The following is a 19,619-nucleotide window of genomic DNA, read 5'->3' as shown; positions in this document are numbered from 1 at the left end:
CCTCCGAAGATTTACATTCACTAGCGAACAATCTCAGGTGGAGTATTTCCACTTTTTAAAATCCCTCTTGGCCATAGACATAGATGCCCCCAGTGTTTCTGCCCCTTCAAAGCTCTTGTGGAACGTGGGACTGGCATCAACCTAAAGTCATACCCACCTTCCACTCAGAAACATCCCTCTCAGCTACTCCATCCTCTTCTGACGTTCCAGCCGACAGCATTTCTTTTTCTAATTCTTGCTGTTCTTGCTGTAAATGCTGGTGAAGTTTTAACACGGCAGCTTTTAATTCCACCAGCAGGTCTTCTTTTTTCTGGCTCAAACTCATGACCTGCTTTTCAATACCTTCGATTTCTCCCTGTGCAGAAAGAGTGTTTGCATTGCTTTGGGATGTCTGAGGCTTTTGCATGCCCACGGGGGCCTGCCCATTCGTACACGGGATGCAGATTTTTCTGTGCTGTAGGTGTGCAGAGCCAGGAGCCACTCTGTGGCACTATGGAGCTCCTCCACCTCCTGGCTGTGCTTCCCTGTGACTTGGGGAGGGCTTACAAGCACCCTCAGAGAATGCCCTGGCCTCACCTCAGACCCTGTCAGTCAATCTCTGGGAGTCAAGAGGCTCAGAAATCTGTAACAAGCTCCTTGGGGGACTGTGACATGTGCCAGGGTTGGCAGCCACTGCTCCGGTGGCCACAGGACTGGCCGGCCAGAGTCCACAGGGTCAGGGCCCAGGAATCTGCATTGTAACAAGTGTCCCGGGAGATTCACGAGCAGACTAACATTTGGGAACCACAAAGAGAAAACAAGGTGAGAATTCTCAAACTTTTGTTATTGCTTCTGAATCCTTCTTTAGTAGTACTGAATTCATTTACTTTTTCTCACAGTCAAAGCTTCCTACCAAATGGGAATAAATAAATAAAGGTACCGTGAAGTGTAACTTACTATGGGAATGATGGATAGATGGTTACAAGTTTTATAATGTTACTTAAAAAATTTCTATGATGGATGTGTGAGAATAAATTTTTTGTACATGGTAGAAATGCAGATGCCCACTGTCTGTCTATTAGGGTTCTAGAATCATACATTTGGAAGAAATAGCAGATGCCATCTAGTCTCACATCCTCCTCTCTAACACCCCTGAAAGGCATCGTTCAACCTCAGCCCACGCTTTGCAGGAAGTGCTGCATCAGAAGACAACCTGCTCCTTTTTGACAAATCTTCATGTGTTCAAATTTTGGTCCTTATTTTCCCTTAAACCCTTCTTTCCTTTCTTCCTTCCTTCCTTCCTTCTCTCCTTCCTTCCTTTTTTCCATCCATCCATCCTACAGATATTCATAGAACCATTTACAGACAGAGAAACCTAGCATGTCCACGCCTGTACGTGAGAGCTCTGAAGTCCAGGGCTGCAGCTAGCGACAGAGCACAGACCCGGACTTCTGACCCCCAGGCCCCATAGCCCATCTACTACTGCACGTATTCCAACTCCAATACCCCCCTTCTGCCTGAAGTCAAACGTCCTGTGATTGCTTTGGGAAATAACTAAATTAAATCTGAGTTGGCTGCGGTGTGTGTCCGTCCACTTTCGGTAAACACTAAACTCCATAGGTATGGGGCCTCCCTACAGCCATTAGAATGACATGTAGAGAATCAGAACAGACTACGGGCCACCAGCTTGGTGGAGGCACAGCAGGGCACTGAGCAGCCATTGTCCATGTGGCTCCACACTCCATGAGGTCAAAGTCATTTTCATAATAATAAGTGTGATGTGCATTTTTCACTGTATGATGATACAAAAGCAATGGTGGGTAAAACTACGGCATGTTATATGAATCAAGGCAGGGACAACAACTATTTTAGTAGCTACGCTATCAAGTACTTAATTGTGTAAAAAAAAAAAAAAAAAAGGCAGTTTCACTTAAGAATATCCTTGATAAAGAACATATATTTTTAATATTGTGGGAAAAAATGGGAAGCATGCTTAAAGCATTTCTGCCACATACTGAAGTATGAGGGTTGAGGAAAATCAGTTGTGTAATTATTTGAGTTTCGAGCTGAATTGCCTATTTTTTTCATGGAACACTATATATATTTTTTTAATTAAAGTTTATTGGGGTGACAATTGTTAGTAAAGTTACATAGGTTTCAGGTGTACAAGTCTGTAATACATCATCTATGTATCACATTGTGTGTTCACCACCCAGAGTCAGTTCTCTTTCTATCACCATATATTTGATCCCTTTTACCCTCATCTACCCACCCCCCTCACCCCTTACCTTCTGGTAACCACTAAACCATTGTCTGTGTCTATGTGTTTTTGTTTCTTCATTTGTTTTCTTGTTCCTTTGTTGTTCTCAGTTTTATATACCACACATCAGTGAAATCATATGGTTCTCTACTTTTACTGTCTGACTTATTTTGCTTAGCATAATAACCTCAAGATCCATCTAGGCTGTCGCAAATGGCATTCTTTCATCTTTTCTTAAGGCAGAATAGTATTCCATTGGGAACACTATTTTTGCTTGAAAAAATCAGCTGGTAAACTATATTTGTGTATGTAAATATTAAAAGATTTTTCTGAAGATATAGAAGTTAATAAATGTAAAATTTTTAATATCACTTACTGAAATGTGTTAACATTTGGAGGATATGCATAACTAATGAAACAATATTTTCCAAATGATCAAGCATGATGCTATAAATCGTGCATGGTGAGAGAATCCATTCAAAGTATAAGCAGACCAATGTATTTTAGTGTTAGATATGTAAAGTTCATTGACATGGCTTCAGATTCCATTTATCAACAAACCTATGAGTAACTTCTACTTGTTGGAGTTTAGTGTAGTTTCAAAGACTATCTATAATTATTCAGGGGGTTATAAAATATTCCCCTTTTTTCCATGAATGTCTTGAGAGGTTAAGATTGTTTTTATATACTTCAATCAAAACTATATACCTCAGTACGTCGAATGCAGAAGCTGATGCTATCTAGCTGTCATCTAGTAAGCCAGACATTAGAGATTTGCAAAAATGTGTGTCACTCTTCTCACCACATTTTCTTTTGAAAAATATGATTTCTTCCATAAAAATATTATTTCTATTAACATGTAATGGGTTATTATTTTAAAATAAACCAAAAAATATTTTTACATTTGTGAGTTTTAATTTCTTTTTATATCAGTACATATAGCTCATATAAACAAAATTTCTTTGGGGTCCTCACATTTTATAATGTAAAAGGAAATTTGACACATTTATAATATTGAATCTTTAATATTGAGTCTGCCTTATTGAGTTCACTACTGGATCTGTATCACCTTGGACCCTTCTGTACTTCACTTTCAAAGGGTAAGTAATTGAGGGTAAGTAATTTACCCAGTTAGCAAGTGGTAAGACCTGGCTTTGTATGCCATACATCAACTTGATGGCAGGAAATAAGCAGCTCTCTACAACCCTTGGCATATAATTGGGTTGTTTCTTTATAGAAGTACTGATTCAAAAACAGAGACTGAAAAAAACCCCAGCAGTAGAGGGTTAACATGCAAACCATTGTAACTGGGCCCACATGACACTGTTAATTATGGCATCTGGGAATACTGCTAAGTATATGGAACTCTTTATTATAACAGCATTCAGGGTCTTTACCTCTAAAGGCCAGCCTGTCCACGATGCATGCCCCCTATCCCAGAAAGCTAGCTGGAAAGTCAGGTTGTCTAAATACGCTGCATTTCGTCAGCTTCTTTGGTACCAGAGCAAATTCAGACCAATACGCACCAAGCTGAGACTAAAGACACTTGAAGGGCCTTCCATTATAACAATTATAGTCACCCATTTTATAAAATAGGAATGGAAAGTAAACATACACATAAAATATCTTCAGCTGGAAGAGAAAAGTAAAAAATACACTTTACCATCACAAAGGCTTCTAGACACCAATGGCTTAAAGTGACTGTTGAATGAACTGTTGGATTGTTGAATGAATGAAAGAAACATACCTGTACTTGTGGCAGATTGGCAGCTTGGCCTCGTGACGTATGTTCACGGGAGAACTCCATGGAATAATTATTTAAAATCTGTTTCAAATTTTCCATTTCCTCATCGCAGTCATTAGTTTGTTTTATGACTATCTGTAAAATAACCCCCCAGAAAGAAGAATCTTTGTCATAATCTCAAGATTAGATCAATGGGCTAGTTCCAATGTCTATCCCCATCATAAGTGCCAATCAATTATAACAAATATGCACACATACAGATTTCAATAGGAAATGGTAGCCTAAAGGTAGAGAACAACCTTTGCAAAGCTTGCACCTGAATTTCTCACTCTACCAGATGCCAGGGCACCTTGTGCAGAGCTTGGAATACAGGTCTAAGTAGACACACCTTTGCTCCTAAGTATTTCCAGTCTAGTGGTCTTATACTGGGAAGCATTTTATGGCAGGTTAACATAAAGTTGCTAAGTTTTATAAAATTGTTGATATGTCACATATGCCATTTTAATACATATTCCATGTGGGGCTTTCCACATAGAAAGGTTACATTATTAATTCAGAGTGGAAAGGGCATGTGATTTGAGACATGACAAATTTTCTTGTTCCAGCCACATCATCACTGGGTACCCATTGGAATCAGTAATGCACATTTTAAGAGTAAAAGGTTGAGGGTTCGAGAGAAGTCTGAGTTTGCAGAATAAAGCAAAACAACCAGAACAATACCTGGAATCTAGTGTTAATGAGCAGCAGAGCTTGAAACTATGTGTGGACTAAATGATTATGATCAAAGTATGATGAAATAAAGAAATGGACTTCAAAAGAAAGTCTAAATATTTCTTTGGTATGCTTCACAGTAAAGCAAAATGCCTTTTAAACTACAAAGTTTCTGGCCAACACAGAATTCTTCCTTTGTTTTCTTTAATATTTAACCATACTTTTAGCTTCAGGCTGGAAATGAATAACTATGTTCGCTGCACACACCTGTTCTCCAGCCCTCAATAATGAGCAACATCCCATTACTCCCCCCAAAAGTAACTTGTCTCATTTTCTACAATGAAGGCACTTACAATATCAAAAGAATTAAAATAAATGTACCATATTCTAATGCTTTTCATTACCACTGGGTTACTTAGCTTTGAAATATATGAGATGACATTTGATTTCCACCAACACAATAAGATGGAAAATTTTAGCACAGTTTGATACCTAACGTGGCACAAAATATAATTTCCTCTTCTATTTTCCCCGTTTTCATTTTGTGATGAAGCCACTTTCAAGCATAGTTGGGACTATTATTTTCTTTTCCAGACCAGGAGACCAATAAGAACAAAAAGATTAAATAGATAGACTTTCATATCTTTCTTTTTTCTTCTCTTTATATTAAAAAAATAGTACATTGAGTGCCAGATCTTTTTTTCTCCCTGTGGGTGTTAGGAAATGACATTAGCTGCTCAGTAGCCAGGCCAGAGAGATGATATAAGACGGAAATCAGAGATTGCGGTGTCCACAAATCTTAGGAGAACACAGAGTAGCCACCTAAATGTGAATGAAATTTAAGAGGGAGAAAGAAGCAGCAGTTTTCTTCCTACAGTCAAGTGGTGGTTGGGAAGGAGGGAAAATACACCTGTTTTCTATCCTGACTCATCTAATCAGGAAATGCAGGTAGAAAGGGGGCGTCTACCAAGAGGGTTGAAAAGTCCGTGGAATTTAAGGCTCTTTCGGCAAATTTCTGTTTTTATGATAGTGGCTATTAACCTAAGAATACAAACCAGAGTAAATGTAATGTGTATCTAATGATGATTCTTGACTTGTCACTGGAGATCAAACAAAACTTAAGAAGGAAAAAAATCCACTGGGGAGAGACTGAACGATGTCATGAGTTAGAAGATACCCCAATACAGAGAATGATACCAGGAGTCTAGAAACTCAAATTCTTGTCCTATTCGTACACAAATGAATCTTGACACAGTTAATTCAGTGGTCTAACACTTGTCCCCTTATAGGTAAAAATTCAGATGGCAAAGCCTACTCTTCCTGTATCAAATGTTTCAGAATAAAATGAGATAATTAATATGAAAGTGATTGAGATGTGTAGAGATTGTTATGGGATGATTACTGTATGAGTCTGTTGGCATCATGTGAGTGCGAATGTATTGTCCAAGCTTGAATCTCTTTCCATGGCATTTTACCCATGTAGGTCTTCAATAACTGGAAAATGGAAATAAACAGACCAGAACTGGTATCTTCAACCAGAACAAAGGTAAGAACTGAGAAAAATTACCTTAGCTCCATTTGAGCAAGAAGATTCACTCTGCTATCAAATGCTACTCCCTGGATAATAGCACTAAGAGACCAAAAGGAATCAACACAGGCAGCATCTTACTGTCATGGGAATTTGATCTCCCATTACAACTGAAAACAACCAGCTTTTGCTGAATATTGTCATTCAATAAGTTGGCTGTCATCATAAATGACTCACCTTTAATAACTCGTTCTGTTCCTGGGTCACATTTTCCAACAGTTTTATATCTTGTAAAAGCTGATTTGTCCGCTGAAACACAGGCAGAGGTTTCATTCCTGTCTGGGGTAACCTCAGTTCCACTTGATAAGACATTATTTCAGCAATGGTTTTCTTCATAGGATGTATATTTTCAAGTATGACCTTAATTAGATCAGATAAGCGTGGTTCATAAATGAAAAAAAATGGCCACTGCTAAATCTAATTATTCAAAAGTATAATACTGTATAGTTGAGTCATCTATAGTTTTGATTTTTAAAGTATTTCCTTAGCTGCAATTGAAAAGGATCACGTTATCACTTGTGATCTAGTAGTCCTCAGGAAGAGTGCCTGGAGCAAGAGGAACCTCCCAGCACTAAATGATGCATTTGGACAACCTTTTCCTTCCTTCTCCCCCTCCCCACTCTGTAGAACTGTTGTTTTGTTTTGTGTAATGTCACCAGCCCGGTGAGCTGTAGCAACCACACCTAGATGGGCCTTTCCGCGTAATAGACCCTCAAAAAAATGCATATTGAACTGAACAGAACTATCCTGTCAAACTTTATAAGTCCCAAAAGTATAACTATTTGCTTTAATGACATCTGATCCGTAGAAATCTTGATTTACATAATCAATAAATGAGAAGAGATTATTCACTTTGCTAAATACTTCATATGTATCATTTCATTTCATCCCCACAATGACCCTGGGAGGCAGGTAGCAGAAGTTCCATTTCACAGGTAGGGCAACTGGGTTCACAGAAGCTTGAAGACCAAGGTGAGGTCAGGCTGTAAGAAGCAGGGCTGGGATTACAACCCAAGCTGCCTGATCCCACAGTACGTGCTCCTAACCGCTAGGCTGAGGTGGAATTAACATCTGTGTGCTATGTAGTATGTCCCAGTTCCTGGGCTGGGGACCCTCAAAGTATTAGAATTATCCAATGTAATTACTGCAATACTAATGTGCAGCTATGAGAGAATCCAAGAAATGTTAACTAATTGCTCAAAGTCACAGAGCCAGTAAGCAGAGCAGCTGGGGCTTTGGAACCCAGTTCTTCCGACTCAAAGGCTCAAGCTCTTGGGCTATTAAACAATTAGGTTTGACTTGAAGGCAAAACTACCAAACTTTGACATTTTTGGAAGAAATTAAATGAAAAAATGACCTGTAGGAAAAATTATCTTTATATAGATGGTACTTTATGATTTAAAACATGACATTTATAGTCAGTCATATCTTTCCCAACTCCATCTAGCAAGACTAAATACTTTTTATTACATATTATTAGATATCTAAAAATAAACATTATGAGAACATATTTTAAATAATAATCCATGCTTACCTCCCCATGCTTAAGATGTTCTTCAGGTGAAAAATCAAATATTTCTTTTGATAATAGGATAGTTTTGATTTTTGAAACTCTTTTCTCCATTGATTTTACTTCAGTTTCAATAGCAACCACATCCTAGAATTTCAGAAACAAAAACATTCATGTAGTATATGTTGTATGTTAATAACCTATAAAACACAATTTATTGCCATTCATTCTATTTTCATATTTAACCAAAATGTTTCCCACCTATACCTCTTAAAAACTAACCAAGTGCTATACAGATAATATCAACTGTTTTCAACAAAAATTGTTATTCTGTTAACAGCATACCACACTACAAAGCATTGCTTACACTTTGTTTAAAGATCCGCACAGGGCCAGTTTTCAATTATTTATAGCATGAGACCAAAGTATAGATGCTCCTCGACTTACGATGCGGTTACATCCAGACAAACACATTGTAAATTGAAAATATTGTTAAGTCGAAAATGCATTTACTACACCTAACCTACCAAACATCATAGCTTAGCCCAGCCTACCTTAAATGTGCTCAGAAGACTTACATTAGCCTACAGTTGGGCAAAATCATCTTACACAATGAATACACTATAGGGTATTGGTTGTTTAACCTCGTGACTGCGTGGCTGACTGGGAGCTGTGGCTCGCTGCCACTGTCCAGCATCACAAGAGAGTATCGTACTGCATGTTGCTAGTTGGGAAAAGATCAAAACTCAAAATCTGAAATACGGTTTCTTCTGAGTGCATATTGCTTTTGCAGCATCATCAAGTCAAAAAATCTTAAGTCAAACCATGGTAAGTTGGGGACCATCTGTAGTATACAGTGAAATTAATTTTTAAGCAAATTCTCAATTATCTACAAACTCTTTAGATTTATCTTTGGAATGTGTTTAAACACTTGAATACAAGTGGGTCTAACATTTAAAAAATTCCCACCACTTTAAGTAAAATGATAAAGTCACCCTTGGGAAATGCACACACAAAGAGCTGGAAAATTGACAGGATTTTCCTTCCAATCCCCTAATGAGCTCGTTGCCATGCAGAGTCACTAAATTACTTCATAACACACCCAGATTCATTTAAACAATAGATCATTTGTCCAGACGTTATTCTCTTATCAACATCAACCTCTAGAACCTGGCAAGGACCTGAAAGTGAAAATGCTGCAATATGTGCTATAAAACCTGCTGTTGAAGTCCACCCACACTGTAAGAGGATCTTCAGACCTTTACTTTAGAGGTCAAGGCAGATGCATTACAGCAATAAAAAGGTACAGCAAATAATCAAGGAGACAAAAAAACTACATAGAAATAGACAGAGGGTTTCAAGTTATAGCAGTTTGCAGCCATTCAATGCAGGACAAACATAACTTTATAGCCAAGTGAACTGGTAAGTGCAGTAACTTTATAGTGATAACTCCAAATTATGAGGAAAAGTTAAATTATACTGAAATTATTTTCTGTACCTTACATTGGAAAAGGTATATAAAAGTATACAATGTATTTTAGGGTAATTTCCATCAAAAATTGTAGACACATTCAAAAATTTTGGAATAAGCTTCACTAACCAAGAACATGCAACAATTATTCCCTGAAGTTACATATGTGTGGTGTAAGGAATGTAACTGAGAAACAAAGGTAAATAATTAAGACTAACTGTACCTACCTTTGCTATGTGACGCCGTCCTTAAATAAATGCCTCACCCGTTTCAAGCTAAAATAAATAAATTTAAAATTCCAGTGACTGGCACACAGCAGCCCCTCAGTACATATTTACTATCAGTGAATAAAGACTTGAGAGGTTACCTGTTTTAATTCCCTCTTTGCTAATCTGTGCTTTTAAATCAACAATATCTTCTCTGACAAAGAGAAAACAATGAGCTTCTTTGATCAGGATTCTTCCCTTTAACTAGACCATTCATGGATGGACTGAGCATAGCGATATGATTTTTTTGTTATAGCTATACTATAGGTTACAAAGGAAAGTAAAATAGAATTTAAGAAATAAGAAATAAATGAATGTGTACCAGATCAATGTGTCTTCATATAATTAGGCGTGATTAGCAGTATAACTCTAATTTACCAAATGAAATATAAATTAAAATTAAGAAATCATATCTTTATAATGCCAACTTACATCAGCCATTCGCTGAATCTGCGGAAGGCTTTGCATGATGTTTTGCTGTAAACCTGTTACTTGATGACTTAACTCTTGTATGGATTGTGCTAAATCATCTGTTTCAAAAATTATTGACAAGTCTTCTAGGTCAGTGAAAACTGAATGCAAAAGATTGTGCTTCTGTTCTGAATCTTCCAAAGCCATCTAGATAATTGGAAACAAGGGGGGAAAGAAAAGGGAAATATCAAGATACTGAAAATTGATTAAAATTTAAATCAGAGAAAATTCTGTAACTATGTATGGTGACAAATATTAACTAGACTTACTGTGGTGATCATTTCACAATATTTATAAACATCCAATCATTATGTTGTACACGTGAAACTAATAAAATGTATGCTAATTACACCTGAATAAAAAATTTTAAATTAGAGAAAATTTGTCTCAACATTTCAAACTCCTGTTCAATTCCAGTTTTGTAATAATACATTGAACACTCTCTATTGTCAACAATAGTAGATGACTTCAGAATGTCTCCTGCTTTTCGTGGGCTGCGGTCTGCTCCTCCAGCATCTTTAATGAACCAGGAACACCTGACCTGTAGCCTGTCCCTCTGGAATTTGGAATTGGGGCAAAAAAAGCCACTTGGGCTATTTCCAATTGGCTAGAATTATAATTTTGGGAAAGTGGGTTTGAGAGAAACAGATGAATGAAGTGGGGATGAGAAATGAAGAGGCAGTCCTGTGGCTAGTCTGCCCGATGCCAGTGTCCTCCTTAGGCCTCACCACCTGGTGCCACTGACTTCCATGAGATGTCACTGCAGTGGGAGTTGAACAGCGTGACACTAAAAGAACTCTATCTGATAAAACCAAATGAAACTGAAAAACATCTATTTTTAGAATTTCTTAAATATCCCTCTTTATAATTTCTTTCAATAATTATTATGTATTAACTTTCAAACTTAAGGTTTCAAAAAATCGCAGCCACCTATTGGAAATGTTCAGCCTGCTAGTGTAGCCTTCAGGTAATTCCATAAAAAATAACTGTTATGAGAAAGAACATTTACTTATGCAAGTAGAATTCTAGTCATAATTTTCTAAAATTAATCAGGCTATTCAGAATTTTATAAAGCCTTATTCAAAACACTAGATGGAGAAAACTTTAAGGAAAATGAAACTTAAAACCGATACTTTTTTTTTTTAACCAATAATACTATTTACAATAACATACTATTTACAATAGCATCAAAAAACACAAAATACAAATTTAACAATTCATATGCAAGACCTGTACACTAAAGACTACAAAATACTGCTGAGAGAAATTTTAAAAAGACCAAAATAAATAGAGCTATGTCATGTTGCTGGATTTGAATAGTCAATGTGGTTAAGATGTCAATTCTCGCCAAATTGATCTACAGAACTGATGCAGTGACACTCAAAATTCCAACAGATCTCCATATAGATATTGTCAACCTGATTCTAAGATTTACATAAAAATACAAAAGACCCAGGTCAGCCAAAAACAAATCTGAAAAAGAAGAACCAAGTTATAGAATTTATGCTACCTGATTTAAAGACTTACTATAAAGCTACAGTAAACAAGAATGTATCATACTGGTGAAAGAATAGACAAACAGATCAATAGAACAGAAAAGAGAGTTCAGAAATAGACCTACATTTATTGATTTAAACAAGGCACCAAAGTAATTCAATGGTGAGTCTTTACAACAAACGGTGCAACAGTAATTGGATATCCCCATAGGAAAAAAATAAACCTTGATTCTTGCTTCATATCAACCACAAAAATTAACTTCCTTGAATGAATCATAGACCTAAAAGTAAGAATTAAAAGTATAAAATTTCTAAAAGATACGAATAAATCCTTGTGACTTTGGATTAGATAAAGCTTTCTTAGATACAACACAAAAGAATAATCCATTAAAAAAATTGATAAACTGCACTTCATCAAATTGATAACATTTTCTCTCTGAAAGACAACATTGAGAGAATTGAAAAGGTAAGCCACAGACTGGGAGAAAATATTTGTAAATCACTTATCTAATAAAGAACTCTTTTTTAGGATATTTTATAAATAACTCTTACAATTCAATGATAATAAAAAGACAAACCCATTAAAAATGAGCAATAAAAAATTGAAATGACACTTCAAAAAGGAAGTGTACAAATGACAAACACATGAATAAAGGCTCAAACAAATACATCATTAGTCATTACAGAAATAGCATTTAAACCACAATGAGATACCACTACGTCACTAGAATGGTTAAAATTTAAGACAGATAATATCAAGTGCAAGCCAGAATATGGAGCAATTAGAACTCACATTGCCAGTAGGAATGAAAAACGGTACAGCCATTTTGGAAAATGATTTGGCAGTTTCTTATTATATTTAGTTAAATACCATAAAAGCCAATAATTGTACTCCTTGGTATTTACCAATGACATGAAACCATATATCCACACAGCAGCCTTGCTTATAATGGCCTGTGGTAGGCAGCTTTTAAATTGGCCCCCAGTGATCCTCACCTCCTGGTATTCATGCCCTAATCTCATTCATCTCCCTTAAACATAGGCTGGGCTCACTCATTTACCTCTAATAAAATATGGCAGAAGCAATGCGGCGTCACTGCCAGGATTAGATTATAAAAATACTGTTTCTGTCTTGGGAGCTCTCTCTCACACTCCTTTAGATTGTTATGGAGGCAAGCCAGCTGCCATGTGCCATGAGGCAGTCTTGTGGAGAGGCCCACATGTCTGTGTATGCAAGTGGATCTTCTGGGGCCTGCCAGCAGCCACCTGAAGGAGCGTGGGTACGTCGTACCCTGTCTCCTCCCTCACCCAAGCTGAGCCTTCATGAAGACGAAGACCACAGCCTTGGCCGACATCTTGACGGCATTCTTCCGAGACCTTGAGCCAAAGATACTCAGCTAAGCCATACCTGGATTCTTGACCTACGTTAACTGTGAGACAATAAATGCTTATTGTTTGAAGCTGCTAACATCTAGAGTAATATGGTACGCAGCAATAGATACTGAATACATAGCCCAAACCTTGAAACAACTCAAATGTCTATTAACCGCTGAAGAGATAAACACATTGCATATTTCCATAAATGGAATACTATTCAGCAATCAAAAGAATGTACTATCTATAAATGTAACAACCGGGATGAATCTCAAAAACATTGTGCTAAATAAAAGAAGTTAGGCACAAAAAACTACATACTGTGTGGTTCTATTTACAGGATACTGTAGAAAAGGCAAACTGATAGGATTAGGCTGGTGCAAAAGTAATCGCGACTTAAAAGGTTAAAAATAATTGCAAAAACTGCAGTGATGTTTGCACCAACCTAATAATAGAAAGCGTTGAGTAAGTGGTTTTGTAGGGCTGAACATAGGTGAAAGGGGACTCACTGCAAAGGAGCATGAGGAAACTTTTTGGGTGATGGAAATGTTTATATTGATGGTGGGGATGGTGGTGGTGGTTACACAATTGTATACTTTTATTAAAACTCATCTAGCTGTACACTTAAAATAGATATATTTTACTACACGTATATTATACCTCGGTGAAGCTGATTAAAAAAATAAGTTGTTTCCCTATTTTTACAATGACAATTTACGTTTCAGTGATTCTTAATTACAACAGCAGTCTTTGTTTATAAACAGCACCTTTAGGTTATAAAAATCTATTTTAACAAATACAATCTAGATAGAAGGTTATAGTGCAATTAAAATAGATTTTTAAAGCCTAGTTGAGAGTTTTGATACCTAAGAGTCATTGTAAAAACCAGTGCCTGGTAATGCTAGAAAAATGGAAAAGGGTAGGACATTTTTCAAAATAGGGACAACTAAAAGTAGGACAACTATTTTCAAAATAGGGATAAAATTGGGTATTTGCATATGACTAGTTATTTGAGACTTCCTTCCCATTGGGGGAATTTATTAGGACACGTGCTGTGGGAAATCAGCCTGCGTCTGCCCTTGTCCCTACTTCCTCTAGCTCATAAACTCAGGTTCTACTAAGCTCTACTCAGAAAGGCCAGCAAATTAGGATGTCCTGAACAGTTTGAGATGCTTTCACACTTTTACATTTGTCAGTAGAAGGTAGCAAAGTCCAGTTGCTTTTGCCTTAGTTCACTTTTGTACAGTTTTGGGAAAAAAACATCATTTCTCGCTTTTGTCTTTGCAAACTCCTTGAAAATGGTGAAAAATACAGGCAATTTAAAATAAAGGGGGATGTGGAAAGTGAACCCAAGATGTGGGGCCAGAAATCACAGGCAAGGGGGACAAAAATGGGTGAAAATGCAACATCTTTACTACTGTTACCACAGGAAAACAATATGACAACAAGTCTCAAACATCAGGGAGGCATGATGTCACTTGTTCACTTAGGAACACTGTGTTATTCTAAAGATATAAAAAGGAATTGCATCAACTTTGAGGTCTGATTACTCTAAAAATTGTTGTTGAACAAACCTTTTCCTAAGGGATTCTTTCTCGTGGCTGAATAGTATGATGGAAGGGAAATATGCCTTCACAATAAAACTTAAGCCAATACTTGGTATCTGGGAGATCTCTTGCAGTCATTGCCCCAAGTAGGAAAAGACTTTCATGTGTTTTGTCTTTGTAAGCTAGCATGGAGACACAGGGCACCTGCAGAGTACCAGGACGGGCAGGAAATTTGGAATCATGGCATGTTAGACCTGGAAGGAACCATGGATTTGTTTTCTAATTATCACAAATTTAGCCGCTTAACACAAAACAAATTCATTATCTTGTATGTTCCATGGCTCAGGAGTTCAGGTACAGATTAGGTAGATCCTCTGCTCAGGATGTTATGAGGCTGCAATCAAGTTGCCTGGTGCACAGGTTTCTCTTCCAAGTTCATTCAGGTTGTTGGTAGAATTCAGTTGTAGGACTGAGATCCCAGGTTTCTTGCTGGTTGTTGACTGGGCCTCACTCTTGGCATCTAGAGGCCACGCTGGGATCCTAATCCCATGGCCCTTTCATAATATAATAAGGCGGCATACTTCTTCAAGCCAGCAGGAGATTCTCTCTCCAGTGTTACCACAGTCTTCTAATCATACAACCATGATTAATCATGTATTTTGGGAGTGACTATCCCATTACCTTAGCCATATAATAATGTAACCTAATCAATGGAGTGACTGTGTCATCACATACTTATATTCCTGCTCACACGCAAGGGGAGGGAATTATACAGCTCATGCACATCAAGGGACAAGAACATTGGGAGCCATCTTAGAATTCTGCCTACTGAAACCATCAATACCATTCAGTGCAACATTCTTACTTCACAGATGGGGGGAACCGAGGCTCATGGAGGGTACCGAAAAAGTCCTGTAGTAGTTATTAAGACAGAAAGAATAAGATCCTGGTCTCCAAAGTCCCTGTCTACAGCCTGCCACTCTTCCAAACTTCCTTTTGCCATTTAGCATGGCTGAAGATAAGGTGGTTTTTCGGGGGGAAAAAAGAAGTGGGCGGAGGAAGCACCATGACGGTTAGCTAAGCCACTGATCGTTATGTAGATTTATGACACCCAGGAAACACTGAAAGAATGTTTACCTGGAGGACGCTAGCACGGTGACTCAGTGTCTTTGAAGAGTCATAGTCAGCAGCATTAGCCAGCAAACGACTGGTGTTTTCTATCCACGCCTCAGTACTCTTCAGAAGATCATGATATTCCTCCATCTTAATTGTGGCCTGTGAAAGAGAGGCAGTACCAAACTCAGTCTGATTGATGTCTGCTATGTGAGTTGAATGATTCTTGAATGAAGAATTCACTGTGGTTAGTCAGTCAGGGGAATGCCAGGCCTCGCAGGGCTCCCCTCCCCAGGGCTGGGGTCACTTGCTCACCCCCTCCAGTTCTGATCCTTCCAACTTTTAAGACTAGTCCTGACCACAGCTGGAAAGGGTTTTAAGAAGTTCTACCCCAAAACTACGGGCCTCAGCAAGGTTCTAAGTTAGCCTTGCAACTAGTCTGGTTCCCATTTTATGCTTCATTCTGCAAACTGGGTTTGTCTTTTGTCCTCCTGTACAGGGCCTAGTTCTGTAATATCCCAGTTCCTCAGAGACTAGGACCCTACCCCATTCTTGTTAGATCACAGGTACCACTTATCTACCACGACCGCTACTCGGAAGGGAAAGAGAGGTGTCTGGTTCTGAATGATATCCTTATTGCTGGTTGCCTCCTTGGACTGCTGCGATTGCCTTCTGGAAACGGCCTGCTGTCATCTGACTTTTGGATACCTGCTCGTGCCTGTTCCAAATCTTCTTCCTGAAGACTCTCCTGCCTGTGCCAGTAGGGAAATCTGTCCCCTCGGTGCCTACCCGAACCTATGGAGTAACTCTCGCTTCAAGTCCTAAAATTGGCAATTTGAGGGAAACTGGCTGCCTCTGAACATATATTTTTGTTTTGCTTGACACCCATCTCAAGGCCACCACAGGCTATGTGTAGATACCACATGTTACCATCGCACCTTATTTAACTGTGAGGTTCTAGATTCTGCTCTCTGTGACACTTGCTGATACTGCTGGAAAGGAACCATCAAGTTATCCATCCATTCTTGAGCCTGTCCTGGATCCTGTTCAACAACGTCCTGAACTTCAGAATCCAGCTCATTCAGCTTGGAATGCCAGAGATCTAGCTCATCCCACATTTTCTGGAGAAGGAAATCATAAGGCAATGTGAACGCCGACACCATGGTTTACTGGATTCATTCCTAGTTTTCACATGGTATTTGCACTTATAAATGCAACCCAAACAACATCAGAGGCATTTACTCACTTAGGCCCAGGAGCCACTGCGACCTAAACTGAAGAACACTTTCTCTGAGGTCTCTGAACTCTAACATACTCATTTCATTACACATTAGCCGTAAGGGAACACAATGACGTGGACATTTCCAGAGATGAATGACATCAAACAAGGTCAATATAACCCTCATCTTTCCAGAGTGACGAGTTAACATGATGTTTATACAGGGTTTTGGTTGATACCTCAACCTATTTGGACCAGTAAATAGATGTACTTAATCCAGAAGACAATTTTTTATTAAGTGCAAAAATAAAACTAGTAAAAAGAAAATATCTGCAGTGACAGAAAATTCTAGCCACAGGTATTATTAGCAAATGTTTTGGGCTCAAGAAACCAATAGGATGGATTCAAACCTGGACTTCTCTGGGCAGAGGACATCTCAAAGGTAAAATATTTAATTCTTACTTAATATTTGCTTAAGAACATAATTTCTAGATTTGGGAAAAGCTGACTGGTTAAATTAGGTTCCTCTATTTACTAAGAGTCCAAGATTTTGCCTCATGGTGAGCCCTATTCTGACCTATTTTTAAAAGTCTCAATTCATATTAGAACATTTCTTTAAAATGTAGAGGAGGATAAGAATACTTTCCATATGCAGGAGTTTACTTGGGAATTAAGAGCTGGAATATTATGTTTATGTACAGTTTTACCTAAGACTTGATTTCCTAAGACATTTCACAAGGAAAATAAAAATGGAATTTCTATTTTCCTGTTTCCCCTTGCAGTCTAAACAAAAATTGCTAATATTATTCAAATCCTATTTTATAAATTGTTATTTTATTTTTACTTGCCTATCAGAGTATTTTTATTTTTCAATTACAGTGACATACAATCCTACTGAAACTAATTTTTTAATTAGTTTCATAAATGTTCCATATTGTATTCCTCAATACTATTTCACTTTAGAAAACCAAAGACTCTAAGAAATGCTCCAACAAAAAACATATTAGCTTTTGTTTTCTATATTTATAATATTTTTATATCAGTCTTTCCAAGATAAGATCCTTCCTCTTCTTTCCTTGTGAAAAGGCTAGTTCACCATTATAGGCTGTCAGGAGTTTGGACATATTCCCATCATGGAAAAACTGAGACCAATTCTTAAGTGCCACCTGCTCCACCCAGCCTGCAGGTGACACTCTCAGTAAGGGTTGTCCTGTGGATGTAGATTAGGGCCTCTGTAGAGATTAATACAAAGCGTCTATTCTGTGATGACTGATAGACAAGCGGAACATCGAATGCTGAAGAAAGTTAAAGGAGGCTGTTACCTTTTGAATTTCTTGCGCTTTCTCAATATTCTTGCTTTTCTGCTGCAACATCTTCTCAACATTATGAAGCCCATTGTTAATTTCATCTATTTTTCTCCTCATTGCATATGATGGTGAACTTTTCAAGACTTCATTACTAATCTGTTACAGTAGGATAAAGATACATTTAGTTTAGAGACGTTTCCTGTACTCTATTCACAGGTTCAAATGATAAAAAGGTGTAGTCATACTGCTATGTGCTTTTACGTATAAAAAAATCTTTTGAATTCCAGGAAAAATTCCAAACCATACTGGCTAGTCAGCTAACGACAGGGTAGATTAGCACACTAGGAAATGGCAGTTGTGCTGACCTGATCTTTTAAATGCTATCTTAAAAAAGAAAACCAACAAACAAAGTTTTGTTGAATGTAATCCACAGTATGAATCACACATATGTGTTTTCTTGGGCAAAACTACTGAGTGGACTGCTTGTAACATACCCCAATGAAAGATATGAAAGAATTCCTGGGAGACAAATTATTTATTATACAGTCTCTCCATTTTATAAGAAAATCCTCTGCACAGAACTGTTAAAAAACAAAAATAAAAAAAACTTATTCTCGAGCCAACTTTTAAAAATAATGTAATTCTCACCTTAATACCCATTTGGGTGCAATAACCTTTTAAAATTAGCTATCTCTTGAGGATGCACAAAGCTTAGTTTTCTTTGTGTGCATGTTTCTGGTGTACGCTTTCATAGCAATCAGAAATCTAGCTGCTGAACAGTGTAATTTTTTTATCTGAATGATGTTCTTAAGAAAATAACTTGGACTGGGAAAGATAATAAATGAATGTTGAATGTGTCATTTTTCAAATACCTGATTAGTTTGTGTTCTTGTTTTTTTAGGCTATGTTGATAAGGCTTTCTTCAAGCAGCCACTAAATAACCAAATAACACTTCCTGCTTTTGTATAATCCTTTAACTCTTTTAAAAACCACTATACCTGCATAATCATTGAGACTAGAACATTCCAATGCAGATGGTATACAAATGCAGAAACTAAACACAGGCTAAATGACTTGCTTAAGGTCAAATATCCAGGTAGAGGATATGTCCCCAGAAGCCCCAAGTGGTCAGACTTCAGAGTCCCAGGCTCTTTTCACTACATCAAACAGTAGATACTTTTATAAAATATTTTATTTTATTTTTTATATTTCACAGACCATACCGAGAATTTTAGAAAATAAAAAAATCCTGTATTAGGCTTTTTATTGCTGTATAACTTTTTATTGCTATGTAACAAATTACCATAAAATGAAGTTTTCTGGTCTTTTGGGCAGTTATTCTCTTGGCAGAAATGCACATCATTTAGGAACATTAGGAGAGATCGTGATTTAGGAAAAGTTAGCTGCCCTCTGAATTATACAGAATGATACTGTGTCTGTTGTTGTTTGTTACAAATATATGTTACAGTTGAAAATTTCAACCTTAAATTTAAAAGACAGATTTTGATTATGAATTCACTTTGTTAGGTATTTTAACATGAAGTATTATTCACTAGAACAAAT

The 19,619-nt window shown here is 37.3% G+C and overlaps 1 protein-coding gene and 1 long non-coding RNA gene across 7 annotated transcripts in view; one reads left to right on the top strand and one right to left on the bottom strand.

Annotated features, from left to right (window-relative positions):
- The window catches only part of SYNE2 (spectrin repeat containing nuclear envelope protein 2), a 280,114-nt gene that overhangs the window by 96,685 nt on the left and 163,810 nt on the right, over positions 1 to 19,619 (bottom strand). For all 6 annotated transcript variants that reach the window (XM_074327378.2, XM_019733404.3, XM_074327380.2 and 3 more), the window contains exons 55-62: positions 18,072 to 18,212; positions 16,469 to 16,651; positions 15,555 to 15,692; positions 9,962 to 10,147; positions 7,817 to 7,939; positions 6,460 to 6,642; positions 3,987 to 4,118; positions 158 to 355 (exon numbers count right to left, since the gene is read on the bottom strand). In XM_074327378.2, the coding sequence (XP_074183479.2) occupies positions 158 to 355; positions 3,987 to 4,118; positions 6,460 to 6,642; positions 7,817 to 7,939; positions 9,962 to 10,147; positions 15,555 to 15,692; positions 16,469 to 16,651; positions 18,072 to 18,212 (1,284 nt within the window). The remainder of the gene's footprint in view (positions 1 to 157; positions 356 to 3,986; positions 4,119 to 6,459; positions 6,643 to 7,816; positions 7,940 to 9,961; positions 10,148 to 15,554; positions 15,693 to 16,468; positions 16,652 to 18,071; positions 18,213 to 19,619) is intronic.
- On the top strand, positions 343 to 14,972 carry LOC109448274 (uncharacterized). The gene is made up of 3 exons (XR_012494652.2): positions 343 to 801; positions 6,178 to 6,240; positions 12,636 to 14,972. It is a non-coding gene; the product is annotated as an uncharacterized LOC109448274 (long non-coding RNA).

The sequence above is a fragment of the Rhinolophus sinicus genome, chromosome 3, assembly GCF_057876585.1.
Source record: "Rhinolophus sinicus isolate RSI-liver-muscle chromosome 3, RSI-T2T, whole genome shotgun sequence".
Classification (NCBI taxonomy): domain Eukaryota; kingdom Metazoa; phylum Chordata; class Mammalia; order Chiroptera; family Rhinolophidae; genus Rhinolophus; species Rhinolophus sinicus.
Note: the sequence above shows the minus strand (reverse complement) of the source record. Positions and strands in the feature narration are given on the sequence as shown.